General features: G+C 39.1%; 1 protein-coding gene across 2 annotated transcripts in view; it reads right to left on the bottom strand.

The window, feature by feature from the left end:
- Window positions 1–20,101, bottom strand: part of Agps (alkylglycerone phosphate synthase) — a 101,158-nt gene that overhangs the window by 17,037 nt on the left and 64,020 nt on the right. Inside the window, exons 13-19 of one of the 2 annotated variants that reach the window (XM_005346605.2) lie at window positions 18,728–18,804; window positions 16,493–16,605; window positions 13,033–13,102; window positions 10,177–10,238; window positions 8,194–8,283; window positions 3,308–3,407; window positions 1,353–1,410 (exon numbers count right to left, since the gene is read on the bottom strand). In XM_005346605.2, coding sequence (XP_005346662.1) covers window positions 1,353–1,410; window positions 3,308–3,407; window positions 8,194–8,283; window positions 10,177–10,238; window positions 13,033–13,102; window positions 16,493–16,605; window positions 18,728–18,804 — 570 coding nt within the window. The remainder of the gene's footprint in view (window positions 1–1,352; window positions 1,411–3,307; window positions 3,408–8,193; window positions 8,284–10,176; window positions 10,239–13,032; window positions 13,103–16,492; window positions 16,606–18,727; window positions 18,805–20,101) is intronic. The other variant, XM_013345958.2, reaches the window with a different exon arrangement.

Genomic DNA, 20,101 nt, shown 5'->3' with positions numbered 1-20,101 from the left:
CACACACACACACACACACACACACACACACACACACACACACGTAATATAATATATAACATATAAAACTTTTATAACTTTTACAAATTGCAGCCAAGTTCCGAGTCTCTCTGCAGCAGGGTCTGGCCTACTGTTCCGCAGCGAGAGCTTTAAAGATGCTCAGTGCAGCTGTGCTCCACAGAGACAGCGGCCCACCACAGAGAAGCAACTGCAACGTGCATGTCCTTTTGGGTACCTCACACACAGCCACCCCCAGGAAGGCCTGAATATTCTCACAGCCACAAAGGAAACAGAGCTACTGAACACAGAAAGGCTACCAGCATGGCTCTCCTCTGCACCACTGAGGATGAAACCGATGCAGCACATCTGAATTATCTTGCATCTCATTCATCTGCATCACCAATCTTTCCCAACCCTGCTATAAGAATGTTTTGTTGGAACAGGCACTCTATAGTACACCACTTTTCCACCAAAAATCTTCCAATATCTCCCCACACACATTTAGAGGCTGAGCACATCGGGCAGTTCTTGGCCCTAGTACACAGCAACACACAGGAAAAAAAAAAATCACTGCCCTCCTGGACCCCAACTTTCCAGCAAGCAAATGCAAATGATTTAAACACAAATGTGCAGCATTTTTAGATACTATAGTTATAAGGTAAATCAAAAAAGACAAGAGGAACAGGGAGAGTCCAGGACAGGCTAAGAGTTTGATTTTTAGATGGTTATTGGTGCTTGTGTACCTTCCTAATTTTTTTTAATCTCTACATTTCTATTCTTTCTAAGCATAAAATTACAGAGAGAAATGTATTCTAATAAATTTCTGTTATAGAGAACCTATGGATAATCTCAAAAATTACAATTTTAATAACAGAATGGCTATTGTTTAACTATTGTTAACTGCATTCTACTAATTTCCTAAGCTTATTAAAAATCCTGTTGATTAATTTGCTGAGTTTGGGTAGGAACAAATACCTTTCAATATATACAACTGTTGGTCATCTATACTCCAACAGTGGCTGGAAAAGTCTGTATAGGTTTTGTTTTTCCTTTCTTCAAAGCTTTGGCTGTTATAGTCAACTACCTCCCAGGGAAGATAATCTGCTCTCTTACCTCATGGTAAGTTGATAGGTTCCATATGAAGGCAGGCTTATCAAACCAAGCACTCTGTTAACTGTAACACAATCAATCTACCTACCTTGATCACAGTTATTCTAAGACATAAAAACATTTCCAAAGTTTTAGGTGCTTTCAAATTACTTGTATGATGACTCTCCTAGGAATTTTAATGAACCAAATATTTTTAAAAGCAGGAATATTAGGACTTCTATACCACTCCCCTTTAAAAATACCTCCATGGTGATGTGATAGGCTCCCTCCATTGGCAAGGATTTCATCTCTAGCAGCTGCCTGTAAATGGAAACAACACACAATGTTGTTGCTATCTGGATTTCACTTTGGAGTGACTAAGTGTACTGACTTCTCCCCAGATGCCCAGGAAGGTGCCAAGCAATGTGCATGACCCCTGCATCCATTTCCACTGCACAGTCGGCAGCATTCTATGGAGCACAGCTCTCAGTCCAAGCACATGGATGGGGGGACAAGAGGGAAGGAGGGAGGAAAAAAAAAAATCACCCCAAGTTTCTGTTTTGTCCTCTTGTTTAACTCCTAACATGCTAAGCCCTAACCATCTTTATGGCATGTACCTGTGTCGAAAGATAAACACATTACAAAAGACAGACAGTACGTACAGTGAAGGATACGGAACCTGGAGCTGCCTTGGACCTGTTTCCCTTCATCTCTACTTAAGCTCTGGCATACTTTTAACTTTCCTTTTTTCTTTCATTTGAAAAAAAAATTTAGGTTAGTATACGAAGTGATGAGTTTCATTATGGCTTTTCATGTATATATTTCATTACATTTTCTATTCTTAATGATTTGCTAATATTTAATAGCCACAAGGTGCATATGTCCTGTGCCGTGAGCTTCTTAGACATACTCATGTCTATAAAGCTATCAATGGTGGCTGAGGCAGAAGACTGCCCAAGTGGAACATATGGACTACACCTCATTGCAAATTACTGTGAAGGAACCAGAGGTCTTGAGAGCTGAGGTTTCCTATGTAGTCATAAGTAGTATAATCATATGCTAGTCTTTGCTCTAGAGCTTGACATTTCTAATAAATCACTTCAAATAAAACAGCTCCATGAGATCAGGAATTAAGTGAGGAACAGAGCTGGGAACATAGAAATCATTTCAATTTGCGGACTCCAAGAAAGGAGGTTTTGTTTGCTTTGTGTTGAAATGATGCTGTTTAACCCTGGCTGGCCTGGAACTTAATTTGCAATCCAGGCTGAACATCAAGCTGGCTGCAGTCCTCCTGCCTCTACCTCCCCTGTTCTTGAAAATACAAGGATACACCACCATGCCCAGCTAAGCAAGGCATTTTCACAGCCAGGTCAAAAAGATAGAAATATGCTCAAACCTCTGGCCAGGTGAGATTCCTCAGTGCCTAATGGCACCTGCTGCCAAGGCCGACCACCTGAATGGGACCTGTATGGTGGAAAGAAACAGCCAACTCCCTCCAGCTTATTCTCTGCCCTCCATGTGTGTGGCACTGCATACATGCACCTGTACACACACACACACCTCCAAAAACATACAAAATATACTAAAACTTTGGAGGATGATAGATTATCATTGGCAGATACATAACTTAAAAAACTAGGGCCCCTGTGTGTCTAAGTAACACATCTACTATGGTTTCTTCTAGTTTTGTGAAGGAATCCTACGTTGCTTCTAACAAGCAATATTGCTGTCAACACCCATGTCTATAAAACCAGCAGCTGAAGGCCACTTAAGAAGTGTAATTGAAACTGCTAGCTAGCAAATGAATCCCAAGGACTTTATATACAGTTGTATCATATGAAAATTCACAAGCATGGGAATATATTACAATGACACAGACCAAGAACATGAGGGTTGCTGACCTCAAGAGCAGCTACCACCTGGTCTGCCAAAAGAACATCAAAGACCCCTGAGGACATGAAGTTCCCGTTCTTATTTAATTGACTATAATGCACTGAAAGTAACAACCCAAGAGACATAGGCTTCAGGAATACCTAACATTAACTTCAGACTGACAATTTGGTAAGTAAAAACAGTGGACTTAACATACATTTCATTTCAATGGGCTAGCAGCCAGGCAAACCATGTGTCACTAAGGTGACTCAAACTAAAATCCCTAAGTTGGCACTAAAACTTATTTAAATTAATAAAAGAACATAAAAGCCATATGCAAAATTACCTCTGTTTGCTCAAACACAGTCAGTGGGTCACTAATTCCCCTGTAGTTAAAGGCAAAATAGAAGTAGATACATGCACCCGCATCATACGTCTGCGTCACCCTGAAAGACAAACAGACAAAATCCCACCGGGCTCTAAATTCAGCGAAAACAGATTGAACATCTAGAAATGTCAAAGATAAGCTCATTGGGCAATCTGCCCCAGCCACACCCTCACCCTCTAGTCAAACTCCCACTGCCAGGGAAAGGGCCCATTGTTTCTCTGCAGCTGGTGCCAAAACAAGTCAACTAAGAATGCAGTGGGGGAAAAGGATTTTGTTTTCATTTAAATGTGAGTTTAGTCAAGATTGCAATACATGGCTCAGCTCAGTTACTCTGTTTTATGTTACCAAAACTAGGGAAATAAAGCAAAATGTTTATACAATTCAGTGTTTTATGAAAACACCCCGCCATTCTCAGCAAGCTTGCTGAAGTTATCTACAAGTAACAGAACCATATTTTAAGCAGCATTATCTGAAAACATTTAAAATAAAGTCAGGTAAGTACTGGTATAAACTGTTTTAACATGCACAAAGTAACCTAACAAAAGCCTTACTTAGAAGGCCCTTATTTTGACAATATACCTTTTCTTCTGTTACACTCAACTTATGACAATTAGTTCTTCATGTAGGTGACAGAGAACACTATTTGAAGTACAGTCCCATTACTGTTCAAGTCTATACACATGGATACATCTTACATTGCCACGGTGAAGAGACATGCTACACAAGTATGGATCACCCGTAAAGGCAACATCAGAAACAAGAAACTTGTTCTTCACTGGTTCATTACTGTTTAGAGCAGAAACATGAACTACACAAGGACGTGCAAATACCAAGAACTTAAATTAATTTTCATTATTTAAAAAACTACACTGATGCTAAAATACAAACAAGCTATCACCTCTGCAAAATACATAAATGCTCTGAAAACAATACCATGTGCTGGCATTTGACTGGATTCTTGTGGATCAGAAATTCTCGGCAGAAAAAAATAAATCATTGAAGGGGAGAAAAAAGTTTCAATGTGCTAAAAGAAACTCACAAGCTCTCTACAGACAATACAGGGCACTTTACAGAACACAGGAGCAGAAGTGAGGAATGCTGACAATCTTATTCTCAGTTAAGTGACATTTAAAAGGGCACACATCTTCAAACACAATTAGTATAATTTAACTACCTTTGTCATACTAGATAGAGACACTGGAAGAATGTGGAGATAGATAAGTAACACCAACAGCTTTATGCAGCTTAAAAACCAGAATAGCAGGTCAAACAATAATAGTAAATACTGGTTTTTAAATTGTAAGAATCATACTATGCAACCATGTAGGATACTGATACTGGGGAAAAGGGACCAAGGCAGTATATGAAATCTGATGGTTACTGCTTAAGTCTAGAGGCGTCTAGACAATGTGCCCCTGGATAGGCCTGTGAGGATAACCGAGACTATGTCAACTGACACAGGAAAATTCACCTTAATTCAGACAGGCCCATTCCCTGGGCAGAGGAACCCGGACTAAGTGGAGAGTTAGAACTGAGCAGCAACACGCATTTATCCTGTTTCCTAGCTGTGGCTGTGATGTGAGCCTCTCCCGGAGGCCCCTGCTGCCTTGACCTGCTTACCATGAAGGGTTATCTCAAACTGTGAGCTAAAGCAAAAATCTCCATTCTTAGGTTGCTGTTATCAGAGTATTTTATCACAGCAGCAGGACAAATACCAACACAACTATACTAATCTGCAGCTTTTGTAAATCTAGATTATTATCCCTTCAAAGTTAAACAAATTTTAAAGTAATGCAAATGCTTTTCTAGTTGACCTGAAATGAACACAACACCCATCTTCCTCAAGTGGTAAACAACACTTCCCAAACAGACTTGATGGAATGTGGTCCAGATCCAGACTTCTTAAAGTTAACAGAAAGAAACATGGTACACAAGAAGGAGAAATGCTCACACACCAAACAGGATCAGACTTAAATACAGCCTATTCACGAAGCTCACCATCATTAGAAAGGCCTTGAAAAACCAATGAATGACGAGCTCAAATGCAGTGGCGCCTATGACTCCATGTGTGTGTGTTGTATGTGTGTATACAAAAGGTATCAAGGATGTTAGGTTCTTAAATCATCTATGCAATAAATATCTACATTTCAAAATGCAATTGAGAAGCATGTAAAGGGAGTTGGGACAACCACAGTCAAATCTCCAAGTGCACACTGTGGAGAAACAACAAAGGGCTTGATCTAACAGAATGACAGTTCAAACAGAATCTAATCTAAAATTGTAATGGTCTTTTAGGCCAAATATTAGGTGCCTCAGAACAGAAGAAATGAACTGTTTAACAATGCTATGTCAATTTGCCAGCTGTGTGTTTTCTTCCTGTGCTAATTCACACTCATAAAAAAAAAAAATCCCTTAAACATTTACATTTTAAGTTCCAGATTTACAAGTTTAAGAAAACTGGATGGGGGCTGGAGAGACGGCTCAGTGGTTAAGGGCACTAGCTGTTCTTCCAGAGTACCCAGGTTCAATTCCCAGCACCCATGTGGCAGCTCATAACTGTCTGCAACTCCGAGTTCCGGGGATCTGATACCCTCACACCAACACACATAAAATTAAATAAATTATTAAAAAGAAGAAAGAAGAGAAAACCAGAGAAGTATTTGTATTTTACTAAGAGGTGCTGTGATCAGGAATAACCAAGTTTAAAACAAATCTTAAAAATAAGTCAAATGTGTTTATAGCAATTAAAAGTATACACTGCTCAGGAAAGAATCATTAACATCAGTACATAGAATATGTAACTAAATTTGAATAGAACATTGCTACTGTGTTGGCTAGTTTTATGTAATTATGACTCTCATCATTTGGAAAGAGCAAACCTCAAAATGTCCCCCACAAATTGGCTTTATCATACATTTTCTTGACTACTGATTGGTGTGGGAGGGCAAGCCCACTGTGGGTGGTATCACCCCTAAGCTGGTGGTGGTCCCAATTGTTATAAGAAAGCAGGTTGAGGAAACCAGTGAGCAGGACTCCTGAATCAGTTCCTGCCCTGACTTCCCCAGTGATAAAGTGTGAACTTTCCTCTCCAGGCTGCTCTGTTTATCATAGCAGTGGAAATCCTAAGACAGCTACCTTTCAACAAATGCAGGATCACTAGATTACCCAGTTTAGCATTTGTATACAAGAACACTACTAAAGTCTATAGCAAATATGATGGGTCTAACTGATTTAACCAAACTAGGCCTAACTCACAGTGTAAACAATGAAAGACAGAGTGTGAAAAGATGAAACTGTTGCTAAAAAGTAGAAGGGTGCCTTCACTCTTCAATACATTCTGTCTCATAGCAACTCCTTAAAAGTGGCCATAAGAGTTGTCATGGTGACAAGATAGTAGGCAGGCCGATTCCTGGGACGGAACAAAATCTCAAGTTTATTTCCCAGGCTGAAGTGAAATTAATCAGAGAAACAAGCATTGCAAGCAAAAATACAGATAACCCTGAACTTAATGACAGAGTATGCAAAAAAAAAAAAATCCCACTGCGAGGTGAAAATGCTGTGTGTTGGATATATCTAGTTATCAAACATGATAGTTCAGCAGACCACAACTGTGCTCACATGCCTGCAGCAGTCAACAGCTGGGAAAGTCGCCACGATGCACGCCTGTTCACAGTACAAGCCGAGCCATGTGTAAGTACTGCATGTTGTACTAGACTGACGAAGACGGTGTGCTTCAGGCCATCACCAGTCTAAGCACCAAAGACAGGCTTCCACAGGAAACGCTTGCTCCTCAAGTACACCACACTACCTCCAAGGTTCTCTTCTTATAATCTGAATGTCATTTATTCTACATTTTAAATTACTTTAATACCTTTCTAGAGAGTCAAATGTTCACCTGTCTTGACACTTTTAACCTGGTGTTTACATATAAAATTAACACTGTAAGACTAGAAGCAAAGGTCCCTTCTCAGAGAGCTTCATTTATAGCTGCTGTTATTTAATAAAAAGAATAAAATCAGTTAACCAATCACTGTTCAATATGTAAGGTATTGATTACAAATTGTTTTTTTAACTTAAAATATATATTTTTTTAATTTCACACAAGCAACATTTCAATCACTTACTAACCAGTGTGGCTTGTGGCTACCACACTTAACAACAAACATATAACATATCCCTGTTACCAAAGAAACATTTATTGGAAAGCAGCGAGGTTATCACTTGAGTCCTTCACTCCTTTCACTCCTCATGCCATTCCCATGGATTTAATCAATAATGAAAAGGGTTACTCGCCCCCAACACACAAACGCACACACACACATGCACACAGATAGACGGACTATTTCTACAGTTTATAGTTGTCCTCCACCTGGAGTTTGCAGCGTCAGGGAGCAGGAGAGGCTTCCTCTGCCCGGGAGCTGGCACACTTGCTCTGCAGGGCTAAGAGGTCCTGTGAGAGCAGGAAGCTCCTTGCCTTAGGGGCTGAAGACGGAGGCACAGTTCTAACAATGTGGTGAGATGCTCAGGGAATCTGCACCTGGAACAGGCCACACCTACTTCTCAGCTGGAAAACTGTCCTTTACAGCTGCCTAGAAACAATGCTTTGGGGGCATCAGGGTGGCTCCCTGGTAAGTCAGAACTTGCTATGCACACCTCACTACTTGAGTTCACTACCAGACTCCAGAGTGGAAGGGGAAAACGAGCTGTGCAAAGTCCTCTGCGTGCACGTGCACACTGCCACACATGCACCCACATCCACACAGAGCTCACATATCCACCCACACAACAGAAAAGCTTAAAAGCAGTGCTTTCCAGAATAATCTGTCAATAGCTGTGGAACTCACCTGCATGTAGAAAGAGGTGCGAACTGAACACCCTTTTCTTTGCATTCCCTTCTTATCCTCTCTTTGACATTTCTACACAGATCTATAACCCTAGAAAAGACAATTAAATGTACCAATAGGTATTTTTTCTTTTTTTAATTTTGGTTTTTTAATTTCATTTTACATTCCATCCATAGCTCTCCCCCTCACCTCTCCTCCCACGCTCCCCCCCCAACCCTCCCAACAGGTAAGGGCTCCCATGGAAAGTCAACTGGCACATTAAGTTGAGGCAGGACCAAACCCCTTCCCCCTTTCCACCACAGGGAATGGGCTCCAATAAGCCAGCTCATGCACCAGGGACAGATCCTGCTCCTTCTGTCAGGTGCTCATAGATATTCTGAGCTTCACCATTCTCCCACACATGGAGGCCTAGTTCTTATGCTATTTTTTATCAATTCATGTATTTATATATTTATTTAACTGGCTGGCCTCCACAGTTATAAGATTAAAAGGTAAGAGAACATTGGCAGGTAACAAGGAAGTTAGTGACAAAAAAGCGCTAACACTATCCTAATCCATCTTCCCAGTGACAAAGGACTGGAGGTCTGAGTCTCCTCAGAATGCACAGACTAGAATCTTCCCTTTCACACCGTGTGATGTCAGGAGTCAGGGCCTTGACCTCTGGCAGGTCGTTAGGTCACGAGGGCAAAGTCCTAATAGATGGAATTGTTATGTCATAGAGAGAGACAAAAAGGATTGCTTTCAGTCACATGAGGACGAACGAGAAGGTGGCTTTTCATAAACCAAGAGGGCCTTCAGCAGCAAACCCAGATGCCCAAAGGCCCCTGATACCACATTTCAAGGTGAGAGGAAAAATATCTGTTTAAACCATGGAAGCCAGCCAGGCCATGGCAGTTTATGTAGCAATCCATACTGAGACGTCAGTCAGGAGTGGTATGATGGGACTGAAGTCACCACTGATAACCTGACATGAGCTGCCTGCCTGCCTGCCTGCTCCAAAGGGATCAACGGTAATCAGGTAGCAATTCTTATTTTTAAGATTCAGTCCCCTTGTTAAAATGTACTTTAAAAAATTGTAAATAAGGAGGAGTGTGATGGAACGTGAATGTAATCCAAATAGCACAGACTGAGGCAGAAAGATCACAAGCTCTGTCTGGGCTACACAGCAGTTTCAAGGACAATCAGAATCATACAGATCATCTAGAGAAAAAAAATTCTGCACTTTTTGGAGAGAGAATAACTGAGTGATCCTATAGAATGGGTTTATTTCAAATAATTCTTGGAATTTGACTACCAGTACACCAAAAGTCAAAATCCACAGCAGATTAAGATAATGTGGAAAAGACAAGTGGTTTCTAGAGGAAAAAAATCAGGTATGAGAAAAACAAGAGGGTAAATATTTAATGCCTACATAGCGGGTTCAGAAACCCACATAATGTATTTTCTATCATGTGTTTTAGTGCCAAATTTTGCTTAAACTTAAAAATAAAAATTATGATTAACATCTTAAACTGGATATCTTTCAGAAATTATTTAAATGCAGGTAAAGATCTAGTTAAATCTACAGAGAGAGAAAGAGATCAAAGCTAAATGAGATATTCATTACAAAAGAAGTCAAAGAGATTTAATAATTTGGGGTGGGGGAGATAGATTTAAAAAGAACATTCAAGCATAATAAAATCACCTAAGCTAAGTCAAACTACGCCGCAGTGTTTTGTGTTTGTTCAGTAAGTCTTCAAAATATTGACTTTAATACACTTGTTTGTAGAATTCCAAACAAACCGACCTTAATCCAAAAAAGAGGCAGGTAAAGGTTGAAAACAATGGTATTCAGATCATGATACTAATTTAAATAAGAGTACCTTCCTTATTTCAATGTTTCTTATAAAAATTTTAAACCTTCCATATTCACACACAAATTACATATCCGCATACATGTGTCAATTATAAAGTATATCAGGGTAAGTCTTTTTTAGGTTTTACCTGTCCCAAGGAGCAGAAGTCTCAAAAGATTCTCCTACTACATAGTATTCCAAACCCAAATCCTGTAAAGACACAAAAATCATGAAATTACAACCAGTGCCCCAATTGATAAACACTAGAATTTCTGGAAGTTGTTAACAGTGCACCTCTGATCTAGCCTAACCTACTGTCTGTCTCATAAGAACACTGGAAAGTTTCCAAGTGTGGCATGACCTCTCTGAGTGTGGGAGCCTTGTGTGTGCTGCTCTCCACAGCCTCAGCAGCAGTTAAAGCATCTGTCACAGAAAAGGAACCCTAGTACTTCCCCCGTGGATGGAGTCTCTCTCCAGGAACAGTTTCTGCAAGTGTGGAAGAGATTAGAGAACAGATGTTTTGTGGACAGAACAGTAAAACAGCCAATATTAAAATTGAGCAACAAGGTGAAAGGAATAAGAGATAAGACAGTGTGTGGTGGTGGTGCTGCTGCTGCTGAGGGTGGTGCTGGTGGTGGTGATGGTGGTGCTGGTGCTGGTGCTGCTCCTACTGATGCTGATAGTGGTGGTGTTGCTACTGCTGGTGGTGCTGGTGCTGGTGCTACTGCACTTTTTTTCACATCAACTTTTATTTAGAAGCAAATTTAGAAAATACAGCTAGGTATGGTGGTTCACAACTTTAATCCCAGCACTTGAGTTGCAGAGGCAGGCAGATCTGAGTTCAAAGCCAGCTCAGTCTACAGACAGAGCTCCCAAACAGCCAGGACTACACAGAAAAACTGTCTCAAAAAATCAAACCAATCAAACATAATAAACAAACAAACAAATAAATAAATATAATAAGAACAATCACTTCAATTCCACTAAGTGTTGAGAGGACACACCTCCATATCTAACTGATCTAAAGTGTGTGTTCAGTGGTTCAGTCCGTGTGTCTAGGACTCATTCCTATGACAGTGGGGGTATGCACTAGAGAAAGGTTTTAAAGAACAAAGCAAACAGGACTGGCAAGACAGCTCAGTGTAAGGCAGCTGTCGCCAAGCCTGAGGACCTGAGTTTGAAGACCCACAGGGTAGAAGACAGAGCTGCATCCGGCAGACTGTCGTTCAGACATGCTGTGATCCATGCATCGTCACATGTACATATTCAAACACAAAACAAATCCATCTAAGGAGAAATGTAAAGATAAAGCAAATAAATTTATGGGAAAAGATCCCTAAACTTGTTTTTGTATTGGCCTCAAAATTAACTGGAAACTTACAGTCTATTCCCCCAAAGGACCTCATGCTGTACTTATTACAGCTACATTAATTTTCTACAATTCTGAACTCAGCGTTGTGGGAAATACACCTATCAATATATATCCCTCAATGTACCCAGAGAAAATATCTGATTTTATAAACATCTCCTCTAGGAAGATCCTGGGTAGTGACAGTCTACACAGATGGCCCAGTCATCTACTTCCTTGCATGTTCTGCGTATCTCCTGGTCATGGTTCCTAACAGAGGGAACAGGCAGTCAGTCTGCTTTCCCAGTAAGAATTCCCCAGGGGTAGGGTAAATGACTCTTCACTACACTATGAAAACAGACCTTGAATGAAAATTGAAATTTATGCCCTGGCAATGCTGAAGCATGCATGGGTAGCCTGAATATGGTGGTCCTGTTGAACTTGTCATATTAAGTTGATGAGGGTGGCACATGCCGGTAGGAAAACAGATCTTAACTAGGAGTAAATTATCCTGAAATGAGAACATTTCATGTCTTTTGAGAACAATAAAAAAAAAATGTATCTTTTTATAAACGTTTCCCTCAAAACAATTTCCAACTGGAAAATTAGAAAATCTGTAACTTGGGAAAGTCAAACTTTCAGTAAGGCAGCCAATGGATCTTTTTAGATAAGATCATTAAAATCACTAACAGTTAAACTTTAAAATACATTAAGTAAAAGTAACTTCAGCCAGAAAACAGTGTCTATAAAAGCCAAAGTAGAACAAATGAAAAACTACAAACTCAAAAGGCTGGTTTATAGTGGCAACAGCAACAGACTTGAAGTCAATGTGAGCAATGGCATCTCTCATAGGCAGAGTCCATACTAAGAAAGTCTGCAGTGTTCACAGTTTCTGACTTCTGAACCAGTGGCTACCTGGAATTATGTATCAATTTTTAAAGAAAAGATAAAGATTTATAAATCCTTATGATGGATCATAAATCAACTAAAGACCATTGCTACACAGAACAGCTTAACTCTAACCCAAGTAATGTTAAGAAAGGCAATCTGGCCTTCGGAGGTGGAAAGACATTAAATCCCCTGTAAGTTCCTCAAAAGCACATACCAAAGTTTTAAAGGGGCTTCTAAAAAGTAAATTTAAAGCAAAATAAAGTTAAAAAAAAGTAAAAGTAAAGAGGCAACTAAAAGTAAATCCAGGCTTTTCCAGTAAAATGGTGAGCTAAATTACAGTAGCCGAATACTTATGAAGATAAGCAAGGAAGACTACTGTCTGTACCCTAAGTCAGTGTGGTGGTCTGAAGGAGAATGGCACCACAGTGTCATACATTTGAATGCTTGGTCCCCAGTACACAGCACTATTTGGGAAGGATCAGGTGAGGCCTTGTGGGAAGGGTGGGAGGGGTGGGGGAGGAGGTTGTGGGTCTCAAAGGTCTATGGTTTTACCAGGTAGCTCTCTCTACCTCCTCCTTGTGGACAGAGGTGAGCTCTCAGCTACTGCTCCAGTGTCATGCCTGCAGGCCTGCTGCCATGATAGTCATGGACTCCTCTGCAGCTATGAGTCCCAAATTAGATGTTTTCTTATATAAGATGCCTTCCTTGATCATGGTGTTTTACCATGGCAATAGGAAAGTAATTAATGTCAGAAATACAACTTACACGCATATACGCAATGACGTAAGTCAGCAAATAACCCCTCTGTCCATTATCTTCTCCAGCAGCCAGACCACTGCAGATGAAAAACAAACGATCAATATATTTTAACTGAAGAAATAATAAAAAAGCTAAACTAACAACATCTCAAAATAATGCTCAACAGATTAACATGGTATACTCACTTTTATGTTAATTTCACAAGTCATTAATATACCAGTTAACAAGAGAACATGCTTGAATAACAAATCTGAAAACACTTTCTTGTTTCTCTTGGTCTTTTTGAGACAGGGTTCCTCTGTATAACAGAGCCCTAGCAGTATCGGGATTCACTGAAGAGTGGGCAAAACAAAGGATATCATTTTATAAACACAATGTTAGAGAACGAGCAAGACACAGCTCAGGTCAAATCACTCAAAGTCAAATGTTAGTTCTGGGTTGGATGTGAGGCTGAGGCAGAGAATAAAGTTCTATATCTTCCAAAGTGCTGGGGCGAGGACTTAGGGGATCCGGTCGGGCTCCGGGCTGAAGCAGACACAAAACAAAGTCAGGCTCTGCAACTAAAGAAGCAGCAGTTCAGGGCTAGCAGTAAAGAGTTCTCACGGGAGCTGGCAGTAGAAAGGAAAGCACAGGAAGCTGGGGGACACCTGAGCTAGGAACCACTGAGACAGAGTGTCAAAGTATATAGCGGGAACAGGTCTAGCTGCTGTGCTGGGTGAGACCAAGCCTACTTTTCCTTCCCAAAGCAAGCCACTTTCCTTTCAGTTCTTTGCTACTATCTGGTGGTAAGGGATCCATTCTACACTGAGATGCAGTGGACAAACCCCATAGAAACATGCTTTTTGAAAAAATCTGGAGGAGCTACAGAAATGGCTCAGCAGGAAAGAGAGCCTGCTGCCCTTGGAGAGGACCAAGTGTGACTGCTGGCACCTACACTGGATGGCTAATAACCACCTGTAACTCTAGCTCCAGAGAAACTGTCGCAAGTGCACATACACACTAGACGGACACACACACTCAAATAAATAAAATTTAAAAAATAAAATAAAAAATCTGAAGCAAAAAACAACAATAAAAAAAACCCTGTAACTGGACATTCATCCTATATTCATAAGTCCTGAAAGAAAATAACGGGCAATTTGGGTTTACTTCTCATAATCACGTTTTCTTGCAAATTTAGCTTTTAAAACCACTTTTATTTTTGTTTCAGAACTGTCAATTTAGTAAAAATCAAATTAAGATACAATATGTAAGCAATCACAAAACTCAGAAATGAAATATTTCTAAAACTGACAATTTTGCAGCTACTCCAAATATGTGTGTGTGTGTGTGTGTGTATTTAGACTTAAACTGCTTTATTTCTAAGAAGAACATCAATCGTCTACTTCTTGTTATTCTCACAAATTTCAAACACCAATCCACAAAGTTCTTAACATATTTAAAGGAGTAGGCAGCTTAATGAAGAGGAAAACCAGACTCTCATTTTACGTTAAAAAAAAATCTGGCCAAAGTAATTACTCTCATGCTGAATTACATAAAACAACTTAAGAACACTGTAAAAATAATGATGAGTCATTGCCTTATGACTACTGACAGGTGATGTTTATTCAGCTCTTGAAGGAGTAAAGGTATTAGTAATTAGGAAGAATAGAAGGGGGGGGATTCCTACTGAGTGTCATTAACTCATTAAACAAGTTTTTAATCACACACGAGTATGTCCTAAGAAACAAAGTAACACCTAAGGAGAGACAGGCTAAGTGTGAAGCAGAAAGCACGGTCATTTGTCGTCACTAACCTCCTGCACGAACAGCAGCGAGTGTGGCACAGTACTAGCTACCATCACCTTCCAGCCTGCTCCAAACTGCAGTGGAAAGCCCTATTTCCACAGAGCTGTGTGGGTGTGCTGTGGGGCAATGGTCTTGTACCCTGTAAAGGTTTGTCAGTTGCACTGGTTTAATGCTGATTGGCCGGTAGCCAGGCAGGAAGTACAGGTGGGAAGTATAGGCAGGGCAATCAAAACAGGAGAATTCTGGGAGGAGGAAAGGCTCAGTCTGCAGTCCTGACCCAGACGCACTGATAAAGGTACCAAGCCACATGGCTAACACAGACAAGAATTATGGGCCACTTTAAGATGTAAGAAACAGTTAATAAGAAGCCTGAGCTAATAGGCCAACCAGTTTATAATTAGTGTAGGCCTCTGTGTGTTTATTTGGGACTGAATGGCTGTGGAATTGGGCAGGACAGAAACCTCTGTCAACAGGAGGGCATGCACTGGGGGATTGGAGAAGAGGCAGAACTATGCAGAATTTAACACATATCTAGCAACTCAAATATTTCATTTTCATCTAATACTTCTGAAATTTTAGAAATCCCAATTAAATATTTAAATTCATAAGGATCATTTCTCAGTTTTTGTGTTAAGTAAGATCAAGTGAAATATGTAAATAAAAATTTTTAAATATTTTGTTTTTAGTATTTCAAGCTAGAGCAGATACAGAAAAAATTAACGTAAATCTCCTTTCTGACGAATATGCTTCAGTAGTTAAAAACAAAACAAAACAAAACATGGAAAATAAAAGAATGAACTTCATCTTCTATTAAGGAAATTAAAACTCTGCTTGTAATTTCAGAATAGATCAAAAATAAAAGAAGGACTTATTTTCAAAGACAGTATCAGAATAAAGTAGACTGAATCTAAAATGAGACTGTTTTCCTCTAAGAAGACAGTATTTACTACTAATCCCAACCCTGGAAATAAAGAGCTAAGTAGCACAGCACAAGGTGGGGCACTGCAAAGCACTTATCTCCAATGTAAGTGAGTTTCATAAGACAGAAAGAAAGGAGGGTAGATAAATGTTTGCAGAGTTCAGGACAAGCTTAGCACTGGAAATGCCCTAGGCCCTGGACAGATGGGAAGAGAGGAGGAACACAGCCCTGACTAATGGCTTACCCACTGGAGGTCTCCCCATCAGTCTTCTCATCCGTCAGGAGACAGAAACCACCCCACCATTATTCAGTTGGTTATATGGGAAGTGTCTTCTGTTTCTTTATACCCACATAAAACAGTAAGTGACAGGGGGTGGAGTATAGATAATTTATCAAATATCACAGACTAAACATAATTTCCTTTTTAAGACACATTAGTAATATGTTTTATACATGAACTAGTAATAAGACAATTGTTTCATTCCTACACAACAAATAACACAACACAAAGTTGTCATTCAAGCAAAAATCTAGGAAAAGCAAAATATTTAACATCATATAACATACACACACATTATGTATGTGTAAAATTAGGTCAAATCAACAGATTACTCTTCCTACAAATTTTTGGGATAAAAATATTTTAAGCTTACTTTCATAAATCACAATGAATTTAATACAGCCTGCTGACACATACAGTCTGTACGAAGCCAGCACAACTTCAGCATACTTCCTCTTTGCTATAAACTCAAAGCCATACCCAAATTTTGCAGCAATGTCATATACTTGTTTTTCATGTTGAAGAACCTTCTCACGGTCCCCCTCGAACAGTAATGTGGCTACGCTTAGTTGATTTGGATCAAATCCTTTAAACTACAAAATATAAAATAAAGTTGTATTATTACAGAGAGGCCTTAGCTTATAAAACAGTAAAGTGAAATAAATTTTGCTCTTTTTCTTCTAACATGACCTCAGGTACAGCAGCCTGTTAAGCTTTGAGGCTTTCCCTGTCAATTAACAGGTGAGTGCTTGCCGAATGACGCTGCTGCAGAAGTCCACCTCATAGGTGAGTGCTTGTCTGACCTGCACAAGGTCCTGGGCTTGAGGCCCAACACGGCAAGACAAAACATAAGTACAAATACACTGCATTTCAAAGTTCTGTGGGATTATAATCACTTCTGATACAGTAACTCAACAGGTAACCTGCCAGAATTTTAACTGTAATTACAGAAACAAAAACAAATTACAGAACCAAAGAGCAAAGCATATGGGTGGAGCTAACATCTCTACAAACCAACCGTGACACATTACATAACAGTAACAAAAAGATCTTGTGCATGCAAAGAACTAAGACTAATTTTAAAAGGAAATATCAATTCACTAGGGGAAAAAAGTAACACAGATGGTCCTGAATGCATAAATTATTTCGAATTTACCAATACTTGTACAAATTAATATACTAGACTATTCCAATTTTAATAAAAAAACTGTACATTTGAAAAGGACAAGTCTCTAAAATTTTTCTAGAATAATGAGCGTGTAATAGTGGCAACAAAGAAAATTCTAAATAATAAGAGGTAAAATTAGATTATATTTTTTTAATTTTTCAAAAACAAAACAGAAACTATTACAAAGAATGAGCAGTATCTATTCTCAGGTAGTACAGTACATAGCAAAGGGGCCTTTGGCTCAATGTAAAAAGAAGCAGGCACTAGTCCCAGTCACTAGTACTGACACGAGGGTCAGTACAGGAGAGGAGGAGGAGGTGGAAAGCAATCTAGATCTTCATCTAATAGCAAAAGAGCTAAATAAAAAAACAAAAACCACAAAACTTTTCACTGTCAATTAAAACAGATAAAGGATATGCTATAGCTTAATGTCCGACCACTTGCTTAGTGTGTGAGACCCTGAGTTTTATTCCCAACACTACAAAAACAAACAAACAAAAAACTGGACAACACAAGAAAATAATGGGGGTTGGGGAGTAAAAGGTCCCTAAATATACTAGAAGAGAAAGGGCTTTCTTAGCTTAGAAGTGATTAAATAGTCCTAAGAACAGACATAAATTTAAGTTCACATAGCACCAGAATGAAAAACCCTATTAAAAAGGGAGGTGCTTGGTTGGAAAATGTTATTTACCGAATCCATGCCAAAGGGTACTTCCTATTCCATTACTCAAAAAGGGTGTGTGTCAAAGTAGAGTGGACAAACAAAGAACCCTCCCCAGCACAACAACCACATTTAAATAGTTCACACAAAATTACACCCAGAAAAAACAGAGACAGTTCAAACTCTCTGGCATTTCAAGAAACATTACCGCCGGGCGGTGGTGGCGCACGCCTTTAATCCCAGCACTCGGGAGGCAGAGGCAGGAGGATCTCTGTGAGTTCAAGACCAGCCTGGTCTACAAGAGCTAGTTCCAGGACAGGCTCCAAAACCACAGAGAAACCCTGTCTCGAAAAAACAAAAAAACAAAAAAAAGAAACATTACCTAATTAAGCAAAATAATGAAAAAATCTTCCAACTACAACAATAAAATGATACATTGTTGCCACGGTGGTACACACTCTGACATACATTGTTGCCACAGTGGTACACACTCTGACACACATTATTGCCACAGTGGTACACACTCTGACACACATTGTTGCCATGCTCATACACACTAGTACAACCTTTCAAAGTTCTCAGGAATAAAACATTAAATAAATAAATGAACCTAATCTCATTTCACTCCTGAGTACAACTATAAAAAAAATTTCAACTATAGGGAATGTCGCCAGCATGAGACTGCTCAATGCAGCTGTTTTTAGACTTTGGAACCAGATACAAACTGACCTGACTACACAGTTCAGTTGCTAACATGCCTTTTCCCACATCAGAACACAACACCCCACGGAAAAACATCCTTATGGGAGGTGTGTATAGGGAGAAGGCAAGAAGAAAAACTTACATCCTGTACAAGTACAATTTTAGATTTTTTTTTTAGTCTTACCTTTGTAATATAAAACTTTTTTAATCCATCTAAAAATGATGTAAAAATAGAGGAGACCTGAGGTTTAAGAGCATGACCTAGGAAGAGAAAAAAGTTTACAGTTTAAATTAATAAAAAATTAGGTGTTTTTGAGATCAAAAGATGGCTTTAATTTAGTATTCTAAGGGAAGCAAGTCTTTACAGCTGTAATTTATATGGATGCTTTTATTAAGATCTTTTACCTCTACATTCTTTCAAGTGTGACAGTGTTTTACTTATAAAAGTCACTGTTTTTTAAGAAAAATTACTGCATGTAATTAATACTATACATACTTTCAGTTATCTTTCAATGGTACAATTTACACACAGTAAAACCACCTCATTAATTTTTATTTTATTAAGAATATTCAGTGGTGGCTGGTTTTACTATCATTTTTTTTAATTATACAGAAACTACACAGAACCATAACCAAATATGGAGTCCATGTGAAGTTTAAGGTTGTTTCTTAATTCTTAACTCATCCAGAATTCTTAGCATAAAACTAACAATTGCTTCCTTAATCACACTCAGGGAGTTAAAATTGCCAAAATAAAACAAACAGCATTTCAGAGTCTGTTAAATTAACATCACCGCCTGCAGATTACACATAATTGGGTAGGAACCTTCTACTGCTTTCTCATAGTTTTCAAAGAGGAGCAACTTCTCAGCACTGGAATGGTTCCAGTTAAGTTCCACATCTGGCCTTAGTGCTGAGCACAATTTAAAAAAAAAAATTCCATCCTGTTTATGCAGTTTTCAAAAAAGATCCTCAAGTATTTAGCAAAACCTAAAACTGTTTTCAAAAAAAGGGTTTTTTTTCTAGTCTTCTAGGGTTGAGGATTCTGAAGTGTAAGATCTTCCTTTAAAAGAAATGCAAAGGACAATCTAGTTGCTCCTAAAACAATCATTATACCAGCCTTTTATTCCAATTCATTTATAAGTGAGAATTCAATATATAATACCTACTCACCACATTGTTTTTCCTGATTGTAACGACAAAACTAGGTTACATGAAAGACTAAAATAGGTCATACGTAGAGACTAAGAGACACCCATGCTACGGCTGCAACAGGGAAAAACTGAGAGACACACAAGGTAGCAAACAAAAAAAACGAACTGTGGGGTAGATAGAAACCGTCTTAGTGGTGTTTATGAGTACCGGAATCAAAATCTGATTTGTCTAGAAACTTTTTTCTTTCCTATAAGATATAAAAGATGTTTCTAAAACATAACTATGTTTTAAAGATAATTTAAGGCCGGGCGGTGGGCGGTGGTGGAGCACGCCTTTAATCCCAGCACTTGGGAGGCAGAGGCAGGTGGATCTCTGTGAGTTCGAGACCAGCCTGGTCTACAAG

This window comes from Microtus ochrogaster, chromosome 4 (assembly GCF_000317375.1).
Source record: "Microtus ochrogaster isolate Prairie Vole_2 chromosome 4, MicOch1.0, whole genome shotgun sequence".
Lineage (NCBI taxonomy): Eukaryota > Metazoa > Chordata > Mammalia > Rodentia > Cricetidae > Microtus > Microtus ochrogaster.
The sequence above is the reverse complement of the archived record's forward strand: the minus strand, read 5'-3'. Positions and strand labels throughout refer to the sequence as shown.